The sequence below is a fragment of the Engystomops pustulosus genome, chromosome 4 (genome assembly GCF_040894005.1).
Source record: "Engystomops pustulosus chromosome 4, aEngPut4.maternal, whole genome shotgun sequence".
NCBI classification, from domain to species: domain Eukaryota; kingdom Metazoa; phylum Chordata; class Amphibia; order Anura; family Leptodactylidae; genus Engystomops; species Engystomops pustulosus.
The window spans coordinates 130,236,506-130,260,975 of record NC_092414.1 but is presented as its reverse complement, the minus strand read 5'-3'; the positions used below and the strand labels follow the sequence as shown (position 1 = coordinate 130,260,975).

General features: G+C 41.9%; 2 protein-coding genes across 4 annotated transcripts in view; one reads left to right on the top strand and one right to left on the bottom strand.

Moving 5' to 3' along the window:
- The window catches only part of LOC140127137 (uncharacterized), a 31,047-nt gene extending 10,129 nt beyond the window's left edge, over positions 1–20,918 (top strand). For 2 of the 3 annotated variants that reach the window (XM_072147467.1, XM_072147468.1), the window contains exons 4-9: positions 3,775–3,866; positions 4,111–4,199; positions 6,734–6,931; positions 11,632–11,726; positions 13,482–13,618; positions 19,818–20,918. In XM_072147467.1, coding sequence (XP_072003568.1) covers positions 3,775–3,866; positions 4,111–4,199; positions 6,734–6,931; positions 11,632–11,726; positions 13,482–13,590 — 583 coding nt within the window. In that variant the 3' untranslated portion in view covers positions 13,591–13,618; positions 19,818–20,918. The remainder of the gene's footprint in view (positions 1–3,774; positions 3,867–4,110; positions 4,200–6,733; positions 6,932–11,631; positions 11,727–13,481; positions 13,619–19,817) is intronic. The other variant, XM_072147470.1, reaches the window with a different exon arrangement.
- Positions 20,045–22,821, bottom strand: LOC140127136 (tubulin alpha chain-like). Its single transcript, XM_072147466.1, has 4 exons — positions 22,712–22,821; positions 22,112–22,328; positions 21,299–21,447; positions 20,045–21,164 (listed from the first exon to the last, which is right to left on the bottom strand). The coding sequence occupies exons 1-4, from the start codon at positions 22,712–22,714 to the stop codon at positions 20,187–20,189; spliced, it is 1,347 nt and encodes a 448-aa protein (XP_072003567.1). The 5' UTR covers positions 22,715–22,821; the 3' UTR covers positions 20,045–20,186.
- Between the last annotated feature and the right edge of the window lie 1,649 nt (positions 22,822–24,470).

The window sequence follows — 24,470 nt, the reverse complement described above, 5'->3', positions numbered from 1 at the left end:
TCAGGGATTAAACAAGATATGCATCAGTGTAGCTACAGCATTTTCAAGGTATGTTGGTTCATAATGCATCAAATGAAATGGTAGGTCTCCTTTAAGTGGCCACACTAGTGTACCACCACCAAGAAAGTACCACAGTAAATACTGTACTACACAAGAGTTAAATATCATCCCAGAAACACCAAAAGATACTAAAGTTAGACATTAATTGATACAGACCCCAGAAAAATGAATAATAATATTTAATTATAATAATAATTTTAATTAAAGAATGTGTAATAATTTAGACCTGGACCAGATAATAATAATGCAGACTCCAGAAGAGACTAAGAACAATAATACAGACCCCAGAACAAACAATAAATAATCATTTATTGATCCTGTAGACTATGACCGGCTTGTGTCCCATTCAAATTATAACAACTCTCTCTGTCGCCACTACTATGACTCCCCATATGCCTGTACAATATGATACCCCTCTGGTTCTACATTAGGGCTATATTCTGCAGTTGTACCATAATTATTTTTATGGAAAAGGAATCATAAATAGATGGACTAAAATGGTGAGAGACATTTTTTTAGATATATGTATCATCTTTATGAAGTAGATTCTCTGAACTTTGTCCCTTCTGAACACCTAATCTTGCACAAGTGTGGGAGGTAATTTGTGTCAATGAAATTTATAGCTCAATAACAGTTTATGTCTTTATCGCAGCCAGGTATATTAGGAACAATCTATTCTTATTACTTCCTTTATACTGAAACTATTAATAATTTAACTACCAGAGATCCAAATGATGCATATGGAAAGTCTGCCTAACACTGTACTTTTATACTTTGATACTTCAACTTATTTTTTTTTTTATTGAGACTTATGACTTTATATTCTCTTTTATGATTTACTACATGTGTAACTATATTGAAAGGGGCTATTCCAATGATTATTGTCCACACTTGGCCCTTTTTTATAAGAGATAATTTCTCAATAGTTTACTTTTGCTATAGGCAATCCTTTTATCATGTAATATATATTTTGAACACTTATTTACTGTTCAAAAGCAACTATCCAGTCATCCATACACAGAGCCGGGCAAATCTATTCCTATAGAACTCGGCTAATAGTGAGTGGTTGTTAGAAAAATCAAATAATAAAGTTCAGTTTTCATGGTAAATCTGCTTAAATCTCCTTTACCACTCCAGATCATACGGGAAGTTATGGACTTTTACCACTAATCTTCTTCTCTCCCAAGATTAAAATACACCCCTACAACCAGCGTCGGACTGGCCCACCGGATTACCAGAGAAACCTCCGGTGGGCCCTGGGTCCGACACTGACAGTGTGTCAGATGGAAGATGATCTGATTATGTGTACCATCGGGCCGGGCGCTGGCAGATGCTGTTTCCACCAGCACACGCACCCAATCACAGCCAGTCCGACACTCCCAAGCAGGGCCCGCACAAACATACTGTACGTGAGCGCCTCCACATTAGAGCGCGTTTGCGCGGATGCTTAATAGCCTCCGCCCTCCGACATCCAGCGACCTGCTGCAGTTCCGGAGCGGAGCCTGAGGTGAGCAGCTGCCCCTCGGCCCTGTCATGTTATTATGTAGTATGATGTATCACGGCAGCTCTTGGGGACTGGAGGGGGGAGGGGGGCCTTAATGACTACTCTGGGGGGAGGGGGGCCTTAATGACTGCTCTGGGGGGGAGGGGGGCCTTAATGACTGCTCTGGGGGGGAGGGGGGTCTTAATGACTGCTCTGAGGGGGAGGGGGGGCTTAATGACTGCTCCGGGGGGGAAGGGGGCCTTAATGACTGCTCTGGGGGGAGGGGGGCCTTGATGACTGCTCAGGGGGAGGGGGGGCCCTTGATGACTTCTCTGGGAGAGGAGGGCCCTTCGATGACTGCTCTGGGGGAGGCGGGGGACCTTTGATGGCTGCTCTGGGGGAGGGGGGGCCGGGGCCCTGTGATCACAGCTCTGGGGGATGGGGCCAGGGGGCCCTGTGTTTCACATGACTTTTGTTACTTTTTAATGTCTTATTTTTTTTTGTATGTTCTCCAGAATCTGTAATGCGCTAGAGAATTTGATGGCGCTGTATAAATAAAGATTATTATTATGGAGTGGTGCTCCTGTAATGGCAACTCTGAGGGGAAAGGGGTCGCAGTAATAGCAGCTGTGGGAGGAAGGGGGCCCTGAGACTATAATGGAAGCTGTAGGGGCCCTGAGACTATAATGGAAGCTTTGCCCACATTTGGTACTTTTTCAGCTTCTTACTACATGGCACAGAATATAAAGTGGTACCACTAGAAAGTAGAATGTATCCCATAGATTACAAGCCCTCATATGTCTTTATTAAAGAAAAAAATCTAAATATATAACTTTTATATGGCTTTTGGAAAGGAAAGAAAAAAGTGAAAAATGGAAATGCAAAAACTAAAAAGTGAACAGTCTTGGAAGAGTTAAACGGCATCTTTATTAAATACCATGTATACAACAGAAAGAAAGCCTCAAAAAGAAAAATGCCTGGTCACGAAGGGGTTAATGAAAGAGTAAAAGAAAGTTGTAGGCTTCAGAATATGATGGCACAAAAGCATTGTTTAATTTATTGTACTTAATATGGACTCTTGGGCATTGAAGGTGCAACCTGCCAGTTGATTAGAGGAACTGTATGATTACCATTATAAATATAGCTGAAACCTATCTTCCTAGTTTTCACTGTACACATAGATTGCACTGGTATACATTTCTTCTAATTAAAGGGAACCTATCACCAGGGACCTCATTTTCACTAAAGACAGGTAGCAAAAGCCCATTACAGCTGCACTGCAAATATGTCTTTCTGCTTTCTCTAAGCTTATGCATTACATTATAATTGTGTGTTATAAATAACCTTGCACCCTGACAGAATCCTCTGTGTAGTCCCAGGGGTTGGGCTTTGGTTTGGATGCATTTCAAAAAACTACTTGTGACTTGTCTGTGCTGCAGACTCCTCAGCTCTTGGCCCCCACCTTTGTGCTCCTGTACAGCTCCTCCCTCTCCCACTGATGTCAGGCTCACCAGGCTGTGAGCTCTGTGAAGGAGCAGAAGGGAGGAGCTGTACAGGAGCACAAAGAAGGGGTTCAAGAGCTGAGGAGTCTGCAACACAGACATGTCACGTGTTGTTTTTTAAAATGGATCCAAACCAAAGCCCAACCCCTGGGACTACACAGAAGATTCTGTCAGGGTGCAATACATAATTATTCTGTAATGCAAATGGTCAAAAATAGGAGAAACTACATATTTGCACAGCAGATGTGATGGGCTTTTGCAACCTGTCTAGTGAAAATGAGATCCCTAGTGACAGGTCAAGTTTATTTTACAAAACGCCTAATTTTACACGTCTCTATTTGGTTGTTAAGTGAATTAGTTTTTTTTACCTGCTGCTTATACATTAATTGATGTTACTAATGCACAAAGAAAATATAGCAGGTTTTACCATTTATTTACGCATAGTCTTGCATTCTTTATTTATAATGGGTGGGCCCCAAATGTCATTTTCTCTGGTGGGCCCCAGATACTCCAGTCCGACCCTGCCTACAACCACCCAGCAAATCAGAATATATTGTTTTGGCAAGTCGTTGTGCATTATGTAGGTGCTCCATGGTTGTAATTCTTCTAATTATTGATGTGGTATATGACAATATAATGTGGGTGATTGTGGAATATATAATATTAGTTATGTGAGACATTCCCTCTAAGACATGTGATCCCTACACTATTAGCTTATTGTCTTTGCAGGTTTCTTGGTGAACAAGCGGCTAAGCAGTTCCTTGATCCATTTCATGAAGTTACAGTACATAACGTGTACCCTTTGTTTATTGAATATACAGGTAAATATTATGTTTGCTTCATTTCTATTGTTTTTACTTTACACATTGAAAATTATTCTAGAAAAAAAAGGAACAAGGTAAATCTATATGAAAAATGGACACATACAAGAATTTTAATTAATGGCCTTAAATTACTTTGCTTACTAGCTGGGTTCATTATCCAGGTAAGAAGATCAACTCAAGAAAATAAATTATTTTTTTAAACATAAAATAATGAAAAGAATTACACATTTGTTATTTTAAGGTCACAGTGCAAAAGATTACTGGAGGCTGCTTCGAGAGAGCTCAGATGCACAACTGCAAGAAATAATAATTTCACAAGAAACACTAAAGGTAATGATTCTAGTGTAGCGTTTTATTTTTTTTTACTGTACATGTTATTGCCTGTGGTCAACATGGAGCAAATTTAATCATTCTGTGGCCATTTTTTGGCTATTCATTTATTAGTACATTTTTTATATTTTCTTTGTTAGGGGGAGAAGAAGTTTTCTACCTGTTTCAGACAGATTTTAAAAAATATGTACACTGAAAACATTTGCATCAAAGTGTTAATTGTAGGATTTCCATCTGCTCACATCTTTGTTACAGAATCCAAAACAGTGCCAGATATGTTACACAAACCACAATTGTCAACAGGCATAATTAACCCATATGTCAGGGAATTAAATGTACCTTTTATTTGTATTTATTAAAAAGGTATAAAAGGTACACCATTACACCATTTTCAGATGCAAATGTGAGCACAGCCTTAAAGTAGTGGATCATAATATGGGTGTTTTGAGTGGCAGCCCAAGCCCATGGCCACCAATGCTGCCCAATGGAGTTGATAAAGAGAGGACCTCCTTCCCTAAAAACCAAATACATGTGTGCCTGCTGTCAAAAAACTTGAATACCAGAGCCTTCTCAGGATCTGTGGAGGTCCTTAACCTGCAAAACTGAATTTGGACAGAAAGAACCCCCCTCCTTTCTGAAGAAGTTTGATTCTAATACAATACTGTATGTAGACAATAAATTTCAAACCATTAAAAAAAATTGACATGAAGTGGCAATACAATTTTCATGCAGCCATGGGCCAATGGTAGTCCTTATCCGTCCATGTAGCATTTAACCCCATCCCAACATTGGAGCGTAATAGTATGACACATGACGTACTATTACGTCCAGCTTCTGGCACCGGCTCCAGTAAGGAGATACCAGAAGCTGCGGCTGCCAGATGTATATTACAGCTGACACTCGCCTATAAGACGTGTTATCAGAGATTCCTGCCAACAGATGACGTACTAATACATCCAGCTACGGCTGTCAGCTGTACAGTTTTCATAAAATCTCTTCACAAAAATGTTCTAAAAATTTATCAAAAAAGAAACCATAATTGATGATTTTCTTTTCCTCCATACAATAAATAGTTAATAAAATCTCATGGATAAGCTAAAGACCCACTAAAATGAAGTAATTGTAAGGTGCATCTAATCTCGCAGGAAATAACCCCTTAATGAGAGGACACATAAAAACCATGTCAACATAAAACAGACATTTGGTAAATGTTAGTTATCAAGTTATTTTGCTGTTATGACTATGTGTCAAAAAAGAAGAAAATTTTTAATTTCAAAAATCGAGAATTTTTCCAAATTTTCACCAAACATATCACCCAGATTTTTCAACTAACATGAAGTGCAATGTGTCTTGAGAAAACAAACTCGCCTCGATATGTTAAAGTGTCTCAAAGTTCTAACCACTTCTAGTGACATATGTCAGATTTGAAGAAATATTGTCAGGAAGGTGAAAAGTGGCTTTGGCAGCAAGGGGTTAAAGGACATCTACCACCAGTATCAAGGAATGTAAACCAAACACACTTACATGCTGGTGTGTATCCCCACTGTCTATATCTGTACTTCTTTTAGCATCTTATGACCCTTTTTTTTTTTAAAGGATCTTACAATTATGCAAATGAGCCTCAGGGGCTACAGGCTCCTTAGGTGTTTGTGGAGCCTGAATCCCTTCAGAAACATTTGCATAATTTTGAAGGCCTTTTTTTTCTTAAAAACAAGGGCATACGAAGCTTAAAGGGATATTCCCATGAAGACAAGATTCTTAAATATACTAGAGGTAACAAAATAACATTCTATTATTCAGTGTTAATAACAAAATATACAGTATTTCACAGATATAATTCCAACCTGTCCCTATCAATCTTGATGTTTACAATTTAGTAGTCCCTGGATCTGACCGCAAATCTTCCGACTACTATCAGATTGTTCTCCTGAATTGCTTCTCTTGTCTGAATGGCTGCAATGCTCACTGCCTTCTGCCTCCCCCCTCGCATTACAAGACCAGCTCAGACACACTACAGCCACAGACGCTTTCTCCTCGCAAGCCGCAGTGAGCAAAGTCTTACAGTACAAGCTACAGACTAGGGGAAGGGGAGGCATACCAGAAGTGATTGTGTATGTTATAATACAGATGAGTGTTACTCTGTGTTTTATGTTCATCTTATGATGTCTCATCTCTATTTTTCTATGTGTCAGATAGTAGACTGTTCAGAAGCTAAATCAAAGTGTAGATGAACCCCGTAACCTGATAATCTAAGTACATTGTCAGCACACAGCATCTCATAGAACTAGAGGGATCATGAAATGTCTGCTCAGAGAGTCCCCGCCCACACTCTGGAATTTTACACTGAACATGAATGAGTGATAGAACTAGCAACAAAACTGAGTACTTTCTTTCATGGGCAAACCCCTTAAAGAAGGGGGCACACACCTGTATGTCTGATTATAAGAACAGCTATGGTATAGTTATTTTACATTTTTCATTAATTAAATTTTCCCTACAATCCTCCTTAAAAAAAATGTATTTATTTTTCTTAGAGTCCATTGTTTGCCAAGATTCCATCTTCAAAATTTGTGGATCATATTGAATATTTCAGAAGAATACTGAGGATTATGTACAGGGCATCTAAGATAAATCAAGACAAAACTGAAGTTATCATGAGCAACAACCCCTTGCCTACCTTCAATGAACAGACTGTGTCTCCTATGCAATACCTACAATTTGCCCAAAACAAGGTGTGCACTAACTGTAAAACCAAGCTATAGTATATCCCATCTCAGAAGATATTAGGGCTGCTTTACTAATAGAGTTTAATTGTAGTGCAAAGTTAAACTAGAGAGTCTTAAAGGGGCTGGCCATTTTTCAATAAATATGTTCCATTACATGTATACACTCACCGGCCACTTTATTAGGTACACCATGCTAGTAACGGGTTGGACCCCCTTTTGCCTTCAGAACTGCCTCAATTCTTCGTGGCATAGATTCAACAAGGTGCTGGAAGCATTCCTCAGAGATTTTGGTCCATATTGACATGATGGCATCACACAGTTGCCGCAGATTTGTCGGCTGCACATCCATGAAGCGAATCTCCCGTTCCACCACATCCCAAAGATGCTCTATTGGATTGAGATCTGGTGGAGGCCATTTGAGTACAGTGAACTCATTGTCATGTTCAAGAAACCAGTCTGAGATGATTCCAGCTTTATGACATGGCGCATTATCCTGCTGAAAGTAGCCATCACATGTTGGGTACATTGTGGTCATAAAGGGATGGACATGGTCAGCAACAATACTCAGGTAGGCTGTGGCGTTGCAACGATGCTCAATTGGTACCAAGGGGCCCAAAGAGTGCCAAGAAAATATTCCCCAGACCATGACACCACCACCACCAGCTTGAACCGTTGATACAAGGCAGGATGGATCCATGCTTTCATGTTGTTGACGCCAAATTCTGACCCTACCATCCGAATGTCGCAGCAGAAATCGAGACTCATCAGACCAGGCAACGTTTTTCCAATCTTCTACTGTCCAATTTCAATGAGCTTGTGAAAATTGTAGCCTCAGTTTCCTGTTCTTAGCTGAAAGGAGTGGCACCCGGTGTGGTCTTCTGCTGCTGTAGCCCCGTCTGCCTCAAAGTTCAACGTACTGTGCGTTCAGAGATGCTCTTCTGCCTACCTTGGTTGTAACGGGTGGCGATTTGAGTCACTGTTGCCTTTCTATCAGCTCGAACCAGTCTGCCCATTCTCCTCTGACCTCTGGCATCAACAAGGCATTTCCGCCCACAGAACTGCCGCTCACTGGATGTTTTTTCTTTTTCGGACCATTCTCTGTAAACCCTAGAGATGGTTGTGCGTGATAATCCCAGTAGATCAGCAGTTTCTGAAATACTCAGACCAGCCCTTCTGGCACCAACAACCAAGCCACGTTCAAAGGCACTCAAATCACCTTTCTTCCCCATACTGATGCTCGGTTTGAACTGCAGGAGATTGTCTTGACCATGTCTACATGCCATCTGATTGGCTGATTAGAAATTAAGTGTTAACGAGCAGTTGGACAGGTGTACCTAATAAAGTGGCCGGTGAGTGTATGTACCTTTGCCTTCTTTGAGAGCTTCAGCCTTTCCCTGCTCTCACCATGCTGCATATACAGATAACTGTTTCTCGCTCCTTCAGTCCATTCTAATGGCGTCACCCACTGTGCCTCTTTCTCTCTCATTCTGTCTCATTGTGTCTCACACAGAGGGGAGGGGCAGAGCAGTCATAATCTCTTGCTGCTGTCCCTCCTATCTGAGCTTAGACATGTAAATAAAGATCTACAGAGAGTTTGCAGACAGCACTAAAGAAAGTAGCAGGAATACTAAATCGCTTGATGAACATACAGGGATTATTATTGAGGCAGTAAAGACACAAGAGCAACTTATGAGTGGCCAACCCCTTTAATGAAAATCTTGAATGCTAATGATAGATCTTTAATTTGTTTGATTAATTTAAAGGAAATCTACCATTTGTTTTTATGCATTGTTAACCAAATATACTTTGAGAATGCTGTAGCTACACTGATGCAGAAACATATCTTGTTTAATCCCTGATCCAAGTGTTTTTGCTCAAAAACAATTATATAGTTCAGGACCTTCGGAAAAGCTGGGTGCATACTGCCTGCCGTACATAAACACATTACACAGAGCTTCCTGAACTGTCCAGACAGGATTAATCAACCTCAGCTGGATGACATACACAGCACCTTGGGGTAGCCACAAGTGTGGGGCAGCCACAGGAACGACAGAGCCTCATTATCATAATTTTATAATTGTGTTTTTAGCAAAACCACTCAGTTCAGGGATTAAACAAGATATGTTGCTGCATCAGTGTAGCTAAAGCATTCTCTAGGTATGTTTGGTTCATAATGCATAAAGCAAATGGTATGTTTGGTTCATAATGCATAAAGCAAATGGTAGATTTCCTTTAACTTGAACCCAGGTCCCCAGTGCTGCAATGCTAACCACTAATCCACCGTGCTGCCCAAATTCCATACTATGGTATAAAAGAGTTAATCACACATCATACCCAGTGGCACGAACTGCTGAAGCATATATATTGTTTAATCTAATATATAAAGCTGAATTTATGTATGTCTGTATGTATGTCCGCTAAAGGAATCTACAACATTGACAATCACCAAATTTTGCAAGTTTTGAGATGAAATTTTCATCCCGTGCTTTCCAAAATACACGTATTAACTACCATCTACAAGAGCCATTGTCTGCTGACTGTTGTAGCAATTAGCAACCAAACACAGCTCAGTTTTGCCACAGCTCATTGTCAAGAGTGCTTCTGCGACCCATGTCCCTGGTCGCATGTGCACCCGTGCCCTGCTCTGTGTTCCCTGCTCCCCCCCTCCCGGGTTCACTTACCGTGTCCTGGCTGCCCTAGGAGACGGGGACGAGTGCACGCTGACGCTCATAGATTTAATGGGCCAGTGCACTGCTTATTGGTGCTGGCCATTTCATGGATATGAATAAAGGCCGGCCCCTCCCAGCATTCCCCACCAGATCTTTGTGCCTAGCGTCCTCTGAGAAAGCTATTTAATGCGATTTGTAGTATGCTTAATTCCCGTTGTGACCCCTGTTCCGTTATGTATCTGATCCCGTGCTGCCTGTCCTGACCTCTTACCTGTCCCTGACCACGAGTTTGCCTTACGATTCTGTACTTCACCTCCGCCTGTGGAACGACCTGGTGGTACCACACCGCAACAAGTTCAACCTGCTTTGGGGCGGCTCTGGTGAAAACCGGGTACCACTTAGACTCCGTTGTCGGCTTACATCATCATCCGCAGTTGTACAGAGGATTCACTACTTCCAAACTCTGACAGTCATTAATATGAGCTCTGTGTTTTGACTGGTTAGTATATGCAATGAGTATGAGACAGCTTAAGTGTGACGTAATATAAGGAAATATGTGAGGTGCTATGTAAGATGATATGCAAGGTCATATGTGAGGTGATATGTTTGATGATATCAGGTAATATGCGTGATAAAATTTAAGGTGATATGAGGTAATAAGTAAGGTTATATCTGTCTATTTATATCCCATTATACACTCACCGGCCACTTTATTAGGTACACCTGTCCAACTGCTCGTTAACACTTAATTTCTAATCAGCCAATCACATGGCGGCAACTCAGTGCATTTAGGCATGTAGACATGGTCAAGACACTTTGAGGCAGATGGGCTACAGCAGCAGAAGACCACATCGGGTGCCACTCCTTTCAGCTAAGAACAGGAAACTGAGGCTACAATTTGCACAAGCTCATCGAAATTGGACAGTAGAAGATTGGAAAAGCGTTGCCTGGTCTGATGAGTCTCGATTTCTGCTGCGACATTCGGATGGTAGGGTCAGAATTTGGCGTCAACAACATGAAAGCATGGATCCATCCTGCCTTGTATCAACGGTTCAAGCTGGTGGTGGTGGTGTCATGGTCTGGGGAATATTTTCTTGGCACTCTTTGGGCCCCTTGGTACCAATTGAGCATCGTTGCAACGCCACAGCCTACCTGAGTATTGTTGCTGACCATGTGATGGCTACTTTCAGCAGGATAATGCGCCATGTCATAAAGCTGGAATCATCTCAGACTGGTTTCTTGAACATGACAATGAGTTCACTGTACTCAAATGGCCTCCACAGTCAACAGATCTCAATCCAATAGAGCATCTTTGGGATGTGGTGGAACGGGAGATTCGCATCATGGATGTGCAGCCGACAAATCTGCGGCAACTGTGTGATGCCATCATGTCAATATGGACCAAAATCTCTGAGGAATGCTTCCAGCACCTTGCTGAATCTATGCCACGAAGAATTGAGGCAGTTCTGAAGGCAAAAGGGGGTCCAACCCGTTACTAGCATGGTGTACCTAATAAAGTGGCCGGTGAGTGTATACTACTGTCACATCCAAAGTTGCAATCATCTATCTATCGTGATATCATCTCAGATGACTGCAGCTCTGGTTGTGACTGGAGTATCAATCTGATTGAGGTAATATGCTCAGGGACAATCTTTGAAAGTAGCAGGAATTGATTTGCAATCTCCATGCTTTTCCTATGGTCAGCTTTACACGGCCAGTTCAAGAGCTGGTACTGCCAAAAACCTGAAGGAAAAACAAAGAATGTTGTTTATCAAAATGTTCTGGAATGAGGAGTTTTAGATAAGGTACTTCACATTACCTTGACAATTATTTAATTAATTTGTGTTGCATATCTGTGGCATTGAATATTAGATTTAAAATGCTTCTATTATTTTTTTGATTTGTTTTTCATTAATGTTTCAGTGCCAAATATCTTTTTGTGATAGCTAAGAGCAGTTTTTTACTATCCCGGGCCACCCCACGGGCTACAGCTTGTGATAAAATATATAGTGGTAATTGTTCTTTACTTATTTACAGAGACATTCTCCTCTACCCACTTTGAAGAGCACAGTTAGTAATGAAGATGGTGCACATAACAAAAAAGAAATGGAAGTTAGGAAAAAGAGCTACAGGTTAGAATATCTATATCACCTGTGTGAAAGTGTATCCAACTTTTCAACAAACTTGATAGAACATCTTTCTCACTGTGAGTTTGGTTGAAGTTGGTATATATATATAGCGCGAGAAAGGCTCCAGATATGGGAGCTGAAACGTAGCACTTTTGGAATAAAAGAATTCCTTTTTCACAGGAACTTGGAGTGCCACCATTTTTTGATTTTTATGTGTGAAAGGATTTAACAAACTTGAAGGTTGAGCACCCGATTTTTCTTAACTGGTGCAGCTGAATTGTTTTAATTTTTTTGAGATATATATATATATATATATATAAATAATATATACTGTATTTTTTGGACTATAAGACGCTTCTTACTATAGGACGCACCCCAGATTTAGGCTTCCAAAAATGGAAAAATATATTTTACACCAATTAAAATATCCCTGTTGGTCACACTAAAGCACAGCACACACAGACATACATTTACACAGACAGCTCTGCATCATCCATAGTTAAACACTCAGCTCTCCATCATCCATCCACATCCACACTCAGCTCTGCTCTGCTATACACACAGACCCCCTCGTTACCCCCCCCCCCCCCACATACATATACACACACACACTTTCCCCATTCCTCTTCTTCTTACCCTGTCCCAGGGCAGCATGGCAGTATCAGACCTGTGGTGATGTAAGAAGCATGTGATCAGTCATATGATTCTGACATCACCACAGGTCCTGGACCTGTAGGACATCGGGGAGAGGGGATAGTAGTAAGGAGCCTCTCCTCTCTGGGAGATCGGGTGCAGCTCTATATCGGGGCATCACCCGATCTCCCTTACAGTGGTCAGGAGGGTCTGCCAGTGCTGGATCCTCCTGACCACCGGGAGATTTTTTCTTGCTAAAAAGTGCATCTTATAGTCCAGAAAATACGGTATATTATATATACTGAAAAATATCTACTGAAAATATTCCTTTTTCCCCACAATTCCTCTCTACATATGCATATGTTTAAAGAGAACCTGTCAGGCAAAATAACCCCCCTAAACTAAATATATTTTCACAAACTGCCATTAGAGAGCATTGCCTCTATCCCTTAATTGTCCCTCTACATGCCTGTAAACTTAAGCAGTGAGGTCCTAAAGCTGTATGCAAATGACCTGTGAAATGTCCAATGAAGCATTAGCATATTCAAGCTGTCCACCTTATTCATGAGTGGGAGGTACAGCCACACCCCCAGTGCTTGACTGACAGCCTGTATAATGATGTTAGGCTGTATAATGATGTGTTTCCTGGTGCTGGCGGCCCCTGCAGTCTGTGTGTGTATAGGAGAGATACAACAGCTCCAGGCTGCAGCCATGTTATAGCAGAACATGTCAGGTGTCTCTGTGTATTAGGAGGATGCAGCATGTCAGCAGATGCAGCACACACACTAGCAATGCTTTACTATACATTGCACACAGACCTGAGCAGGGGGTGGAGATTGGAGGGGGAACAGGGGTGACATCACTGCCTCTGACCATGTGACCAGCCTCATTTACATGATAAAAAATAGATGATTTTATAATGATTAATGTATGAAATAACTAGATAAAGGCTGGGATGGGATCCTCCAACAGGTAGTAGTGACAGGACAAGTGACACAGACCTGATGACAGCTGTCCTTTAAGGAGAACTTGTAGCATCCTGCACAAAATACCACTGACGCTGATCTCAATTTACTTTTACCAAGATTAAAATTAAAATGCAAATTTTTTTGTCTCTTTTTCTAGATTTGTTACCAAAGATACATATAAGTTTAAGGGAGAATTTTCTAAACGCTTCACAGAAAAAAATAGTCAAGTCTTGCAAGACACCTATAATCTACCTAAATGCTTCTAACTCCCGAATATAAATGCGTATGTACACAGTAAGTGAAAAAATGGAATCGTAGGAACATTTCCAGTACTTTCTTCATTTATATCTCTACCTATGAACTGCACTGTAAGACTGTGCATACATAAATAGCAGTCACTGTAACACTCAGGTCCTCCTTCTCTATAACATAAAATTTTACTATAGAGTATTTTTCATGTGATTAGCTTTCTTAAAATTATGGCATGAAGGGAACCTAACAGAAAAACCCCACTAGGTGGTGCCATAGCCATTTTTAGAGGATTTATGCAATGAGAATTTATCTTCCTCTTGTATTTTTACCTATTAATCATACTAGGACAATTAAACAATTTGGCCATTTTAATAAAAACTATTTAAGTCAAGTTCACATTATCACTTTATACTATATAAATAAAGGAGGGCTTTCAATTGACACAATTGAGGAGACATGAGCCTGAAGAAATCTGTATAGAGTTTTCATTTTCTATTTTTGCATGCTTTGTGCACTGGTGTATGATTAAAGCCACCAGACACCTAGGGAGCCTCTGGCCTGTATCTGGCAGCTAGGCTACGGCATACAATTCTAAGCAAGGCCCTACCTCAACAGCAGGGCCGATTCTAGCTTTTTTGCTGCCTGAGGCGAAAACTGAAATGTTGCCCCCCCCCCCATAAAAAAAAAAAAATCCTAGCCCTGATCTCCTTCTATATTCAGCCCACTGTATTTACAAACGCAGCGCTAGTGTACAGGGGCGGCCTTGACCAGATTGTGTATACGTAACAAATGTGATCGGTAACCAGAACCCGGTGTCTTGCAATAAAACAATACAAGACACCGGGTTCTGATTGCTTACCACGGCAAAAATTGTGGTACATCAGCAGGTGGTAGATGCAGGGGGCAAAAGAGTAACTGAAGGGGTCAAATAAGGACCAAAATAAGTAAGAAGGAGGAGGAGGGAAAATAGCAGCTAAGGGAGGTATGAGGTGAGAGTAGCTGAAGGAATGAGGTGAGAGAAGCTGTGGGAGAGGGAAAACCTCAGAGCTGAGCACCTGTAGTGTGGAGAAGGGGTCAGGAGAGCCATTAGTGGGGCCGGACAGCCATGTTCTTCTTCCTGCGCCATCTCTGCTTCTCTCTCATCCCCTTCTTTCACTGCCGATGACACAGCAACCGTAGCAGATCAGCGGGGAGGGGAGCCGGTAACTCTGGAAGACAAGCAATTAGCACTGGCAGAGCGGCACCATACATACACAGCATCACACACAGCATCATATACAGCAGCATACACAGCATCATATACAACAGACAGCAGCATACACAGCATCATATACAGCAGACAGCAGCATACACACCATCATACACAGCAGGCAGCAGTATATACACCATCATACACAGCAGGCAGCAGTATACACACCATCATACACAGCAGGCAGGAGTATACACACCATCATACACAGCAGGCAGCAGTATACACACATCATTATGCATACACAGCATACATACACATGTGCAGCATCACACACACCATCACACACAGTATCATCCACAACAAGCAGCAGAATTCACACAGCATCATACACAGCACATACATGCAGCATCACACAGCAGGCAGCAGCATACATACACAGTATACACACAAAACATACACAGCAGGCTGCAGCATACACACAGCATATACATGTAGCATACCTGTAGATTACCACAGCAACATGCACAGCAGACAGCAGCACACACATAGCTGCTGCTGATTTTCAGAAGCTCCGAGCTGGTGGGCGGGGCTTGCTTTTCTGAGCTTCTGCAGCAGGAGCAGAGCTCAACTCACCGGAGGATCGTTAATGGCTGTCCGAGGCTTTGGTGGAGCAGGAGCATTGTGATCACACTCCAGCTGGCTGCTGCTCCACCGGTCAGAAAAGCCTCCGCACAGCCATCCCATCCCACCCTACAGCCAACAAGGAGAAGCCTTCCCCAAACATAACATCGGGCCAGTCTGCCCCTCCCTCCTCCTGCCGGGCACCGCTGCTCTATGGCTCTGGAGGAAGCAGGCGGCCTTTTATGATGTCACGCTGCCTGCGTCCTCCAGAGCCATAGAGCAGCGCTACAGTGAGAATATGAATCGTGGCAGCGGCAGGTCCGTAGTGCTAGTGGGTGATTGGGGCGAGTGCCCAAATCACCCACAGCTGTTTTGCCGCCTGCCTCAGGGCTCCGCATCTGCCACCTGAGGCGAAATTTTCAGCCCGCCTCATGGCAGAAGCGGCCCTGCTCAACAGGCGCATGGAATATCCAGTGTAATGTGGGGCAAGAATACCCCACAATTGCCCACTCTGCCACAGACAACACCCCCTTTATGTCTGCTTTGCATGGAGGTGGCACAAAGGAGAACATAATCACAGTGTCTGCCAGTTGGCAGATCTCCCACACAGTCAATCATGAAGCAGATCAGTCAAATGCAAACCACTGTGCTTGTTATAAACATAAGTCACAAGGCAAATGTGAACAGGAGCAGAAGTTTTACAAAGCAATTAAAGTGAACCCACCACCACAAATCTACCTATAAAGGTAGATCGGGTGGTAGGTGGATCAATGGGACGTGAGGATAGCCCTTTTAAGGGCTAATCCTCATGTCCCCGCACTTTTTTAGTAACTTTTGTTAGCCTTGTATGCAAATTTTGTTATGCGGCTACTGGGGGCGTGGAGTAGCCGCATCTGAGGTTACATGGCGCGGCTACTCCATGCCCCGGTAGCCTCTTTTCCCCTCCTACTCACCATCTTCGGCGCGTAGCTCCTCGTCCCTCGTCCTCGTCCCATTGATCCACCTACCTTTATAGGTAGATTTGTGGTGGTAAGTTCCCTTTAACATCTGCAGAAATGTGGATTGCACTTGTTGCCAATCAACAATGCATATCTATCTCTGCAGTGGTCAAATAAGGCACTTTGTTTATGTTAGTATCTATTAACCCCTCAACATTGGGTGTCCTTATAGTACAATGCAGCAAAATTAAAGGGGTATTCTCAGGAAGACAAGATTCTTAAATATACTCAGGATAACAAAATAGCACATTCTCTCATTTACAATTATTAACAAAAATACAGCGTTTCACAGATATAATTCAAAAATTCTCTATCAGTCCTGTTGTATACATTGGTTGCCCCCGGATCCGACCGTAAATCTTCTGACTATGGTTGGGGCAGATTCTACTCATGCATAGCTTATCCTGTCTGCAGGATGCAGTGTGCTCTCCTTCCCTCCTGCATTACAAGACAAGCTCACACACAGACACTTACAGACACTCAGAGCTAACAGTGTGTGTAATAGCTGAGATGTAGGAGCACTGTAGTGTGTCATTGTGCTTTATATCAATCTCATGGATCTTATCCCTCATTTCTGATCCGTCTCATCTCTCTTTTTCTATGTGTCAGATACTAGTGAATGTTCAAAAGCTAAATGAAAGTGTAGATAAACCTGTACCCTGATAATATAAGCACATTGTCAGCACACAGCATCTCATAGCGCTAGAGGGATCATAATTTCTCTGCTCTTAGAGCCCACACTCTGGAATTTTACACTGACCATTTCTGAGTTATAGGAGCTAAAACATCAATAAAACTGAGTAAAATTGTTAAGAAAGGGGGTAAAATGATCTTTATTATGTAAGCATAAGGGGATCAACATTTCTTTCATGGGCAAACCCTTTTAAGGCTATGTGAAGAGGGCTCATGTGCTAATAGTATAGTGCTATGGAAACCTGTTGTTAATTTTTATTAGTGAAAATGTGGTGACAATGGACATGGCCACACTAAATGCAATACTTTTTAATAAATAAATTCACATCAGTTTTTTTTTTATCGTATCATCTACCTATTCTTTAGAGCATGTCCTTGTCTGAACCATTTTCACTGACCACTGTCCAATAAAATCATACAGGGTATTTAAAAAAAAATTGAAATACAATTGGATGGCATCCAAGTCCGTTCTATAAATAATACACATTCATGAACATGTGGCTTTAGACATTAGTGCAAGGTTAGTGATCATGCACGCAATATATTTTTACAGCTATATTTATGGGTTTATTAGTCTGCATGAGCAGACTACCCGGACAGCAAAAGATTGGGCCACTTCCTACTTAGGTCCGGTGTTGGAGCACTGTAGAACGGCACATGCTGTGTACATGTAGCTTTAGAGTAGACAGTCTTCTTCTGCACCAGTTTTATCACTGTGTCCAATGCTGGATGATAAATCTGGATTAATTTAACAATTTATAAGCACACAGGATAAAATAACACATTCTCTATTTCATTGTTAAAGATATAGCATTTCACAGATATAATTACAACCTGTCTCCATCAGTCATGGTGTTCACAATTTTGGTTGTCCCCGGATACGACTGGAAATCTTCTGACTAGGGTTGGATTCCTCTAATGAATAGCTTCTCTTCTCTGCACACTGCAGTACTCTCTGCCTCCTGCACTCGCCCCTGCATTACAAGACCAACTCAGACACAGGCACCTCCTGCTGACAAGGAAGGCCTGCTGAGTGTGTTTTATTGATTAGGTGAGGGAGCAGAGCGGAGAGTGTCATTGTCTTTTATATCCAGCTAATGGGTCTCATCTCTCTTTTACTATGTGCAGGTAACAGTAGAATGTTCAGGAGCTAAATAAAAGTGTAGATAAACCCTGTACCATGACAAAACACACAGCATCTCATGGCACAGAGGAATCATAAAGTGTCTGCTTATAGTCCACACATACACTCTCTGGGGAGTAAGAACCAAAAACAATAATTAAACTAAAATTGTAAGTAAGGGATTAAAATTATCTTTGTGTGAACTTCACTACTGGATTAAAATTTAAGAGCTTTCTTTCAAAGGAAAACCACATCCCAAAGTGCCATCAATGCCCCTCATTAGCTCAGCCAGTGTACATAATGTTAATACTGTGCAGTGTATATACATTATTAGAGTAGTACTTTGCCATAGATGGCAGATAAAGACTAGTATTAAACCCATTTGTTTTATAGGCAGTGAATTAAAGGCATTCATTTGTCCAGAAGAAAAGAATGTCTGTACAGCAGTTAAAGGCCATTCCTATGCATACATTTTTGTAGTCAGGGATGTAAGGAAACAGACTAGTTCCAGGACATGGGGGGGGGGTCAGAGGAAGTGCTAGAAGTAGTCTTATGTGAACCAGAAAGCAGATCCTCACTAGAGGGAGAAAGGAAGTTTGTAAGAACTGCATTGGTTACACTATTAATAAATTCTAGTTACACTGGTAAAATTTATTTGGTAATTTTTATTAAACCCCCATTAAAAACTAAAAATGTTTAGTCCAGAAGACTTGTCTAATTTATGGCAAAAAGTATCCCTGTAAAGTTCTCTAGATATCTACCAAAATATAAAATTAGATCTAATTTTGATGTTGAGAATAGGTTTGCAGCCAATTGTGGCTTTGTAGTAGTGCCTAACCATGGGGTGGTGGGAGAAATAGGAATATTTATTTAATTTTTTAATCAGGCATGAATAGCAGTCAACATACAGATTTTAAAAATTCCTTTGTAAGCATTCTGAATCACAGTAGTTTAAGTTTCTCACAGTGCCTGGTTCCCTGCCAGAATCATGTGGCAGATGTTAGGGAAGGGAAAGCTGCAACCTTTGTCTTATATACAGGCAGTTCCCGGGTTACATACAAGATAGGGTCTGTAGATTTGTTCTTAAGTTGAATTTGTATGCAAGTCGGAACTGTACATTTTTTTATTGTAATCCTAGCCAGAACTTTTTTGGTCTCTGTGACAATTGGATTTTAAAAATTTTGGGTTGTCATAAGAATCAGGAATAACAAAGCTTTATTACAGACACCTGTGATAACTGTTGTTACATCTGATTATTGTGGCCTGGGACTAAAGTACAATAAATTACCAATATCCAGAGGTCCGTTTGTAACTAGGGGGTCGTATGCAAGTCGAGTGTTCTTAAGTAGGGGGACCGCCTGTATTCTTCCACACCACCCTTCCCTCTCTACTCAATGTGAATTATGCCAGAATTTTTAAATTCTGGTTCCAATAGCCTATGCCATCAGCATGGGTTTTGCTTTAACAGGTTTGCTTTAACACAACCTAATGTGGAATGTAAGCATCAAGCTAGCATATGAAACCTACAGCTATGCAATGTGCTTAAAGGGGTGCAGTGGATCCACAAAATCAAATGCATTTAATGCACCATTTCTAATGCATTTTGTTTTGCAGACTCATCTTTTTGCAGCATCACAGATAATGCAGCCACAAGTCACTTGGGAGTCCCGGACTTACACTGCTTTGATGGATTCCAGACCTTCCATAACAGTGCCAGGAAAAGGAGACTTTAGGCATGGACAACCAGCAAAATGGATTAACAGTGTTAGTCATTCCAATGTAGATCAACATTTTAAACACATATTGGACATAAAATAAAAATGCAAAAAAGGACATTAGTATATATTTTTTTTTTTTATTAGCATCTTTTGACATGAAGACATGTAGGCAAACTGGGCTACAGTTCTCAGTTACTACTTTTACTTTAAAACATCGGAAAGCCTATCCAGAGACCCTGCTTGCCAAAAATCACATTTCCATATATTAGTATTCTTCATCCTCATCATCCCCACCATCTCCAGATTCAGTTCCTACTTCTTCATAATCCTTTTCCAGAGCAGCCATATCCTCTCGTGCTTCAGTAAATTCTCCTTCCTCCATCCCCTCTCCCACATACCAGTGTACAAAAGCCCTCTTAGAATACATAAGGTCAAATTTATGGTCCAGCCTAGCCCAGGCCTCTGCAATTGCTGTGGTATTGCTCAACATGCAGACAGCACGTTGAACTTTGGCCAAATCCCCTCCTGGGACTACAGTGGGGGGCTGGTAATTGATGCCTACTTTAAATCCAGTTGGACACCAGTCAACAAACTGAATCGACCGCCTGGTTTTAATGGCAGCTATTGCAGCATTTACGTCTTTAGGCACCACATCTCCCCTGTATAGCAGACAGCAAGCCATGTATTTACCACGTCTGGGGTCACATTTAACCATTTGATTTGAATATTCAAAGCAAGCATTGGTAATCTCCGGTACAGACAGTTGTTCATGGTACGCCTTCTCTGCAGATATTATAGGGGAGTAAGTTACTAGCGGGAAGTGTATTCTGGGATAAGGCACCAAGTTAGTCTGGAATTCTGTTAAGTCAACATTCAATGCACCATCAAACCTCAGGGAGGCCGTAATGGAGGAAACTATTTGCCCTATAAGTCGGTTCAGGTTGGTATAAGAAGGACGTTCGATGTCCAGATTACGATTACATATATCATAAATGGCCTCATTGTCCACCATGAAGGCACAGTCTGAATGCTCTAGAGTTGTGTGGGTTGTCAGGATAGAATTGTAAGGCTCGACCACTGCAGTGGAAATTTGTGGAGCAGGATAAACGGAGAACTCAAGCTTGGACTTCTTTCCATAGTCAACAGATAAACGCTCCATAAGCAGGGAAGTGAAACCAGAGCCAGTACCACCTCCAAAACTGTGAAAGATTAAAAACCCTTGTAGGCCACTGCACTGATCAGCCTGTAAATATAAAGAGTCAGAATTTGCAATTTGTAAACCAATTTGATTTGTTACACTATAGAATAGCAAGGCCAAGTATGACGTACTTTGCATTTTATACAAGCATTTGTATTTTACGCATAAATAAAACTTACCATTTTGCGTAATCTGTCCAATACACCATCAACAATCTCCTTTCCAATGGTATAGTGACCTCTGGCATAGTTATTGGCAGCATCTTCCTTGCCAGTAATGAGCTGCTCTGGATGGAACAGGGAGCGGTATGCTCCAGTTCGGATCTCACCTAAAGATGAAGACAAATTGTGTTAAAAAACACCTGCTTTTTGCATGTCACAACTGCTGTGCTCGTACATCAACAGATCTGCAGATTTATCAAACTAGGCATAACCCTGACGACAAAAATACTAACATTTGTAATCCAGCTCACCCATGTTGCTCTGTGTGTGTTAATTGAAGTGGCCATGTTCCAGTAGTTCAGCCGGTGCAGCTCCAGAGACTGTTTTACAGACAGAAAAACAGGAGGGGCTCCAGAACTGACTTATTGAAATTGTAACCTCCCAATTACAATGACAGAGCCCCCCCCCTGCTTTACTGTTTATAAAATAACCCTTCAGAAGCATACAATCACAGGAAACCAAGCCAATGGGGAAGGAAAATGGGCACCAACCATTAAAAGACAATGCCGTCAGAATTGCACCACATTTATTAGTGTACTTATTATTGTGGTCAGAATCCACAGATTTACCACAGTGCCAGTGACAGTCCTGGCACCATAGGGAAACATTACAGCTTAACACTACCATTCCACCACCAAGCAGATACACCTTGCATAATATTTCACTGCAATACAAAGACCCCCATCCCTGGCAATGTGTACAGTGTGGTTTTTATGGACAACTACAGTCATGTTCTCCCAGCCTAGCACAGTTTAGCCATACATCTCTTACCTATAACACTTGGTTCCAAGTCAACAAGCACCGCACGTGGCACATGTTTTCCTGCTCCAGTTTCAAAGAAGAATGTCCCAAACGATGCATCTGCAATGTTCTTCTCATTAGGAATAATCCCATCTGGCTGGATACCATGCTCTAGACAGTAAAGCTCCCAGCAGGCATTGCCCATCTGCACTCCTGCTTGGCCAATATGTATAGAGATACATTCCCTCTATTATATAAAAACAGTTATCAGACAAGTACAATATATGTTCCAGTGTCCTCAAAGTAAGAAATTCTAAGGCCATTTACACCAGCTTCTGACCCATACCGATGTCCTGGTAAAGTAGCCAGTACTACAAGGATCATGTTTACAGTCCAACTTTTTATTAGTCTTTGATAGCTTCTTAAGACCCTGGCTTAGTTGCAAAAAAAAAAAAAAAAAGCACCAAAAAGTCCCCTCTCCCCCCAAATAAGATTTAAAAACATACAAAAAGGAAAAAAAAAACAAATCAATAAAATTACACATCCCTCAAAGTCTTCAATAAATAGACAGATGAAAAACAACATCTACTCAAAGTTGTAAAACAGATTCTTGAGACTATAACAACCCACCATGTTTAAAAGCTCTAGAAAACCAAGCCACAGACTAGAGCAAAAGAAGATCACTGACTGCCTGCTCCAAACTAAAATTCTGACTCTCTGGCCCAATTTAAACCATCTTGGGCATGGCAAGAAGGAGGGGTCAAGGGCTTAAAGGGACCTAGCACTTCAAATGTAAACCATTCCTTTTGTATTGGTTTAGGGCGCGTTCATAACGCTAGCGCACAGGGGACGGGGCTCATGACGATCGCATATGAGTTTCCCGGGAAACGCATGCGATTGAAAACCCGATCGCATGTGTTTCTCTGGAAACGCATATGCGATCGCCCCGAGCCCTGCCCCCTGTGTGCTAGCATCGCGTAAAGAACGCGACACTAGTGGAAAGTGTGAACGCGTTTTATCCGGTTTTAAGCAGTCCGTAAAAAAACGCATGAGTTAAAAACAACACTAGCGGAAAGTGTGAGCGCATTTTATCCGTTTTTAAGCAGTCCGTAAAAAAACGCTTAAGTTAAAAACGCATGCATATTTTGAAAAGTCAAGCGTTTTTGACCCGTTTCAATTAAGATAATTGGTCAAACCAGTCAAAAACACATGGGCTTTGAAAAAACACATGCGGTTTTGACAGACTGCTCAATAATGGGCCAAAAACGCGTTCAAAACGCCACGTGTGCCATCACCCTTAGCTACTTACCACGTGTCGCTTTTTTTGCATTTTTAAACACATCCAAAACAAAAGTAGGAGGGGGTTTGGCCAAAACGCATATGCGTTTCATTGGAAATGCATGCGTTTCAGGCAGGCCCCACTTTCATTTTGGATGCGTTTGAGGCTGCGGTCACACGTACCGCGGTCACACGTACCGTTCATAACGAGGCGCTAGCGGTACGTGTGACCGCGGCCTAAACCGTTTATAACGCAAAGCTAGCACACAGGGATAACCCGATCGCATGCTTTTCTCTGGAAACGCATATGCGATCGGGCCGAGGACTGCCCCCTGTGCGCTAGCGTTGCGTTATGTGACAGCGGCCACTTATGTCAAGGCTTATTCACACTATGCATTGTGTCACTTTTTTGATGTGTTTTTGACGCATTCCGAGGCCGCGGTCACAAGTTCTGCTTGGCGTCCGTTCATAACGCGATGCTAGCGCACAGGGGTGGTCCTCGGCCCGAGCGCACATGTATTTCCAGGGAAACGCATGCGATTGATAAGCCTAGCGGAACGCGTGACCGTGGCCCAAAAGCTTCAGGGCGCATTCACACGTTGCGTTTTGGTCGCGTTTTCATTGCGTACAACAGCTGATGAGAGGTCATTTGCCTAATTACATTACCGTTTACGTTTGTAAACGCAATGTTAACGCATGTGTTAACAAAACGCATGCGTTAACCCGTTGTTAACGCATGCGTTAACATCGCGTTTATGATGCTTTTGTAAACGGAAATGTTAACAGTAATGTAATTAGGCAAATCATCCCTCCTCAGCTGTTGTATATGCATTTCAAACGCAATGAAAACTCAGGTCAAAACGCAACGTATAAACGCGCCCTCAGGCTGGCACCACACGTAGCGCTTTGTCTGCCCTTGTAAACGCAAACGCAGACAAAGTCACGCCCACCGTTTAGCGTTAATTTAATTTAACGCGAAACACCGGCGGCTCGTTCCCGGTCACAGGCGTTTCCATAGAAACGCCGATGCGATCGGGCCGAGGCCCGCCCCGGTGGGCGCGACTTTGTCTGCGTTTGCAAGCGCAGACAAAGCGCTACGTGTGGTGCCGGC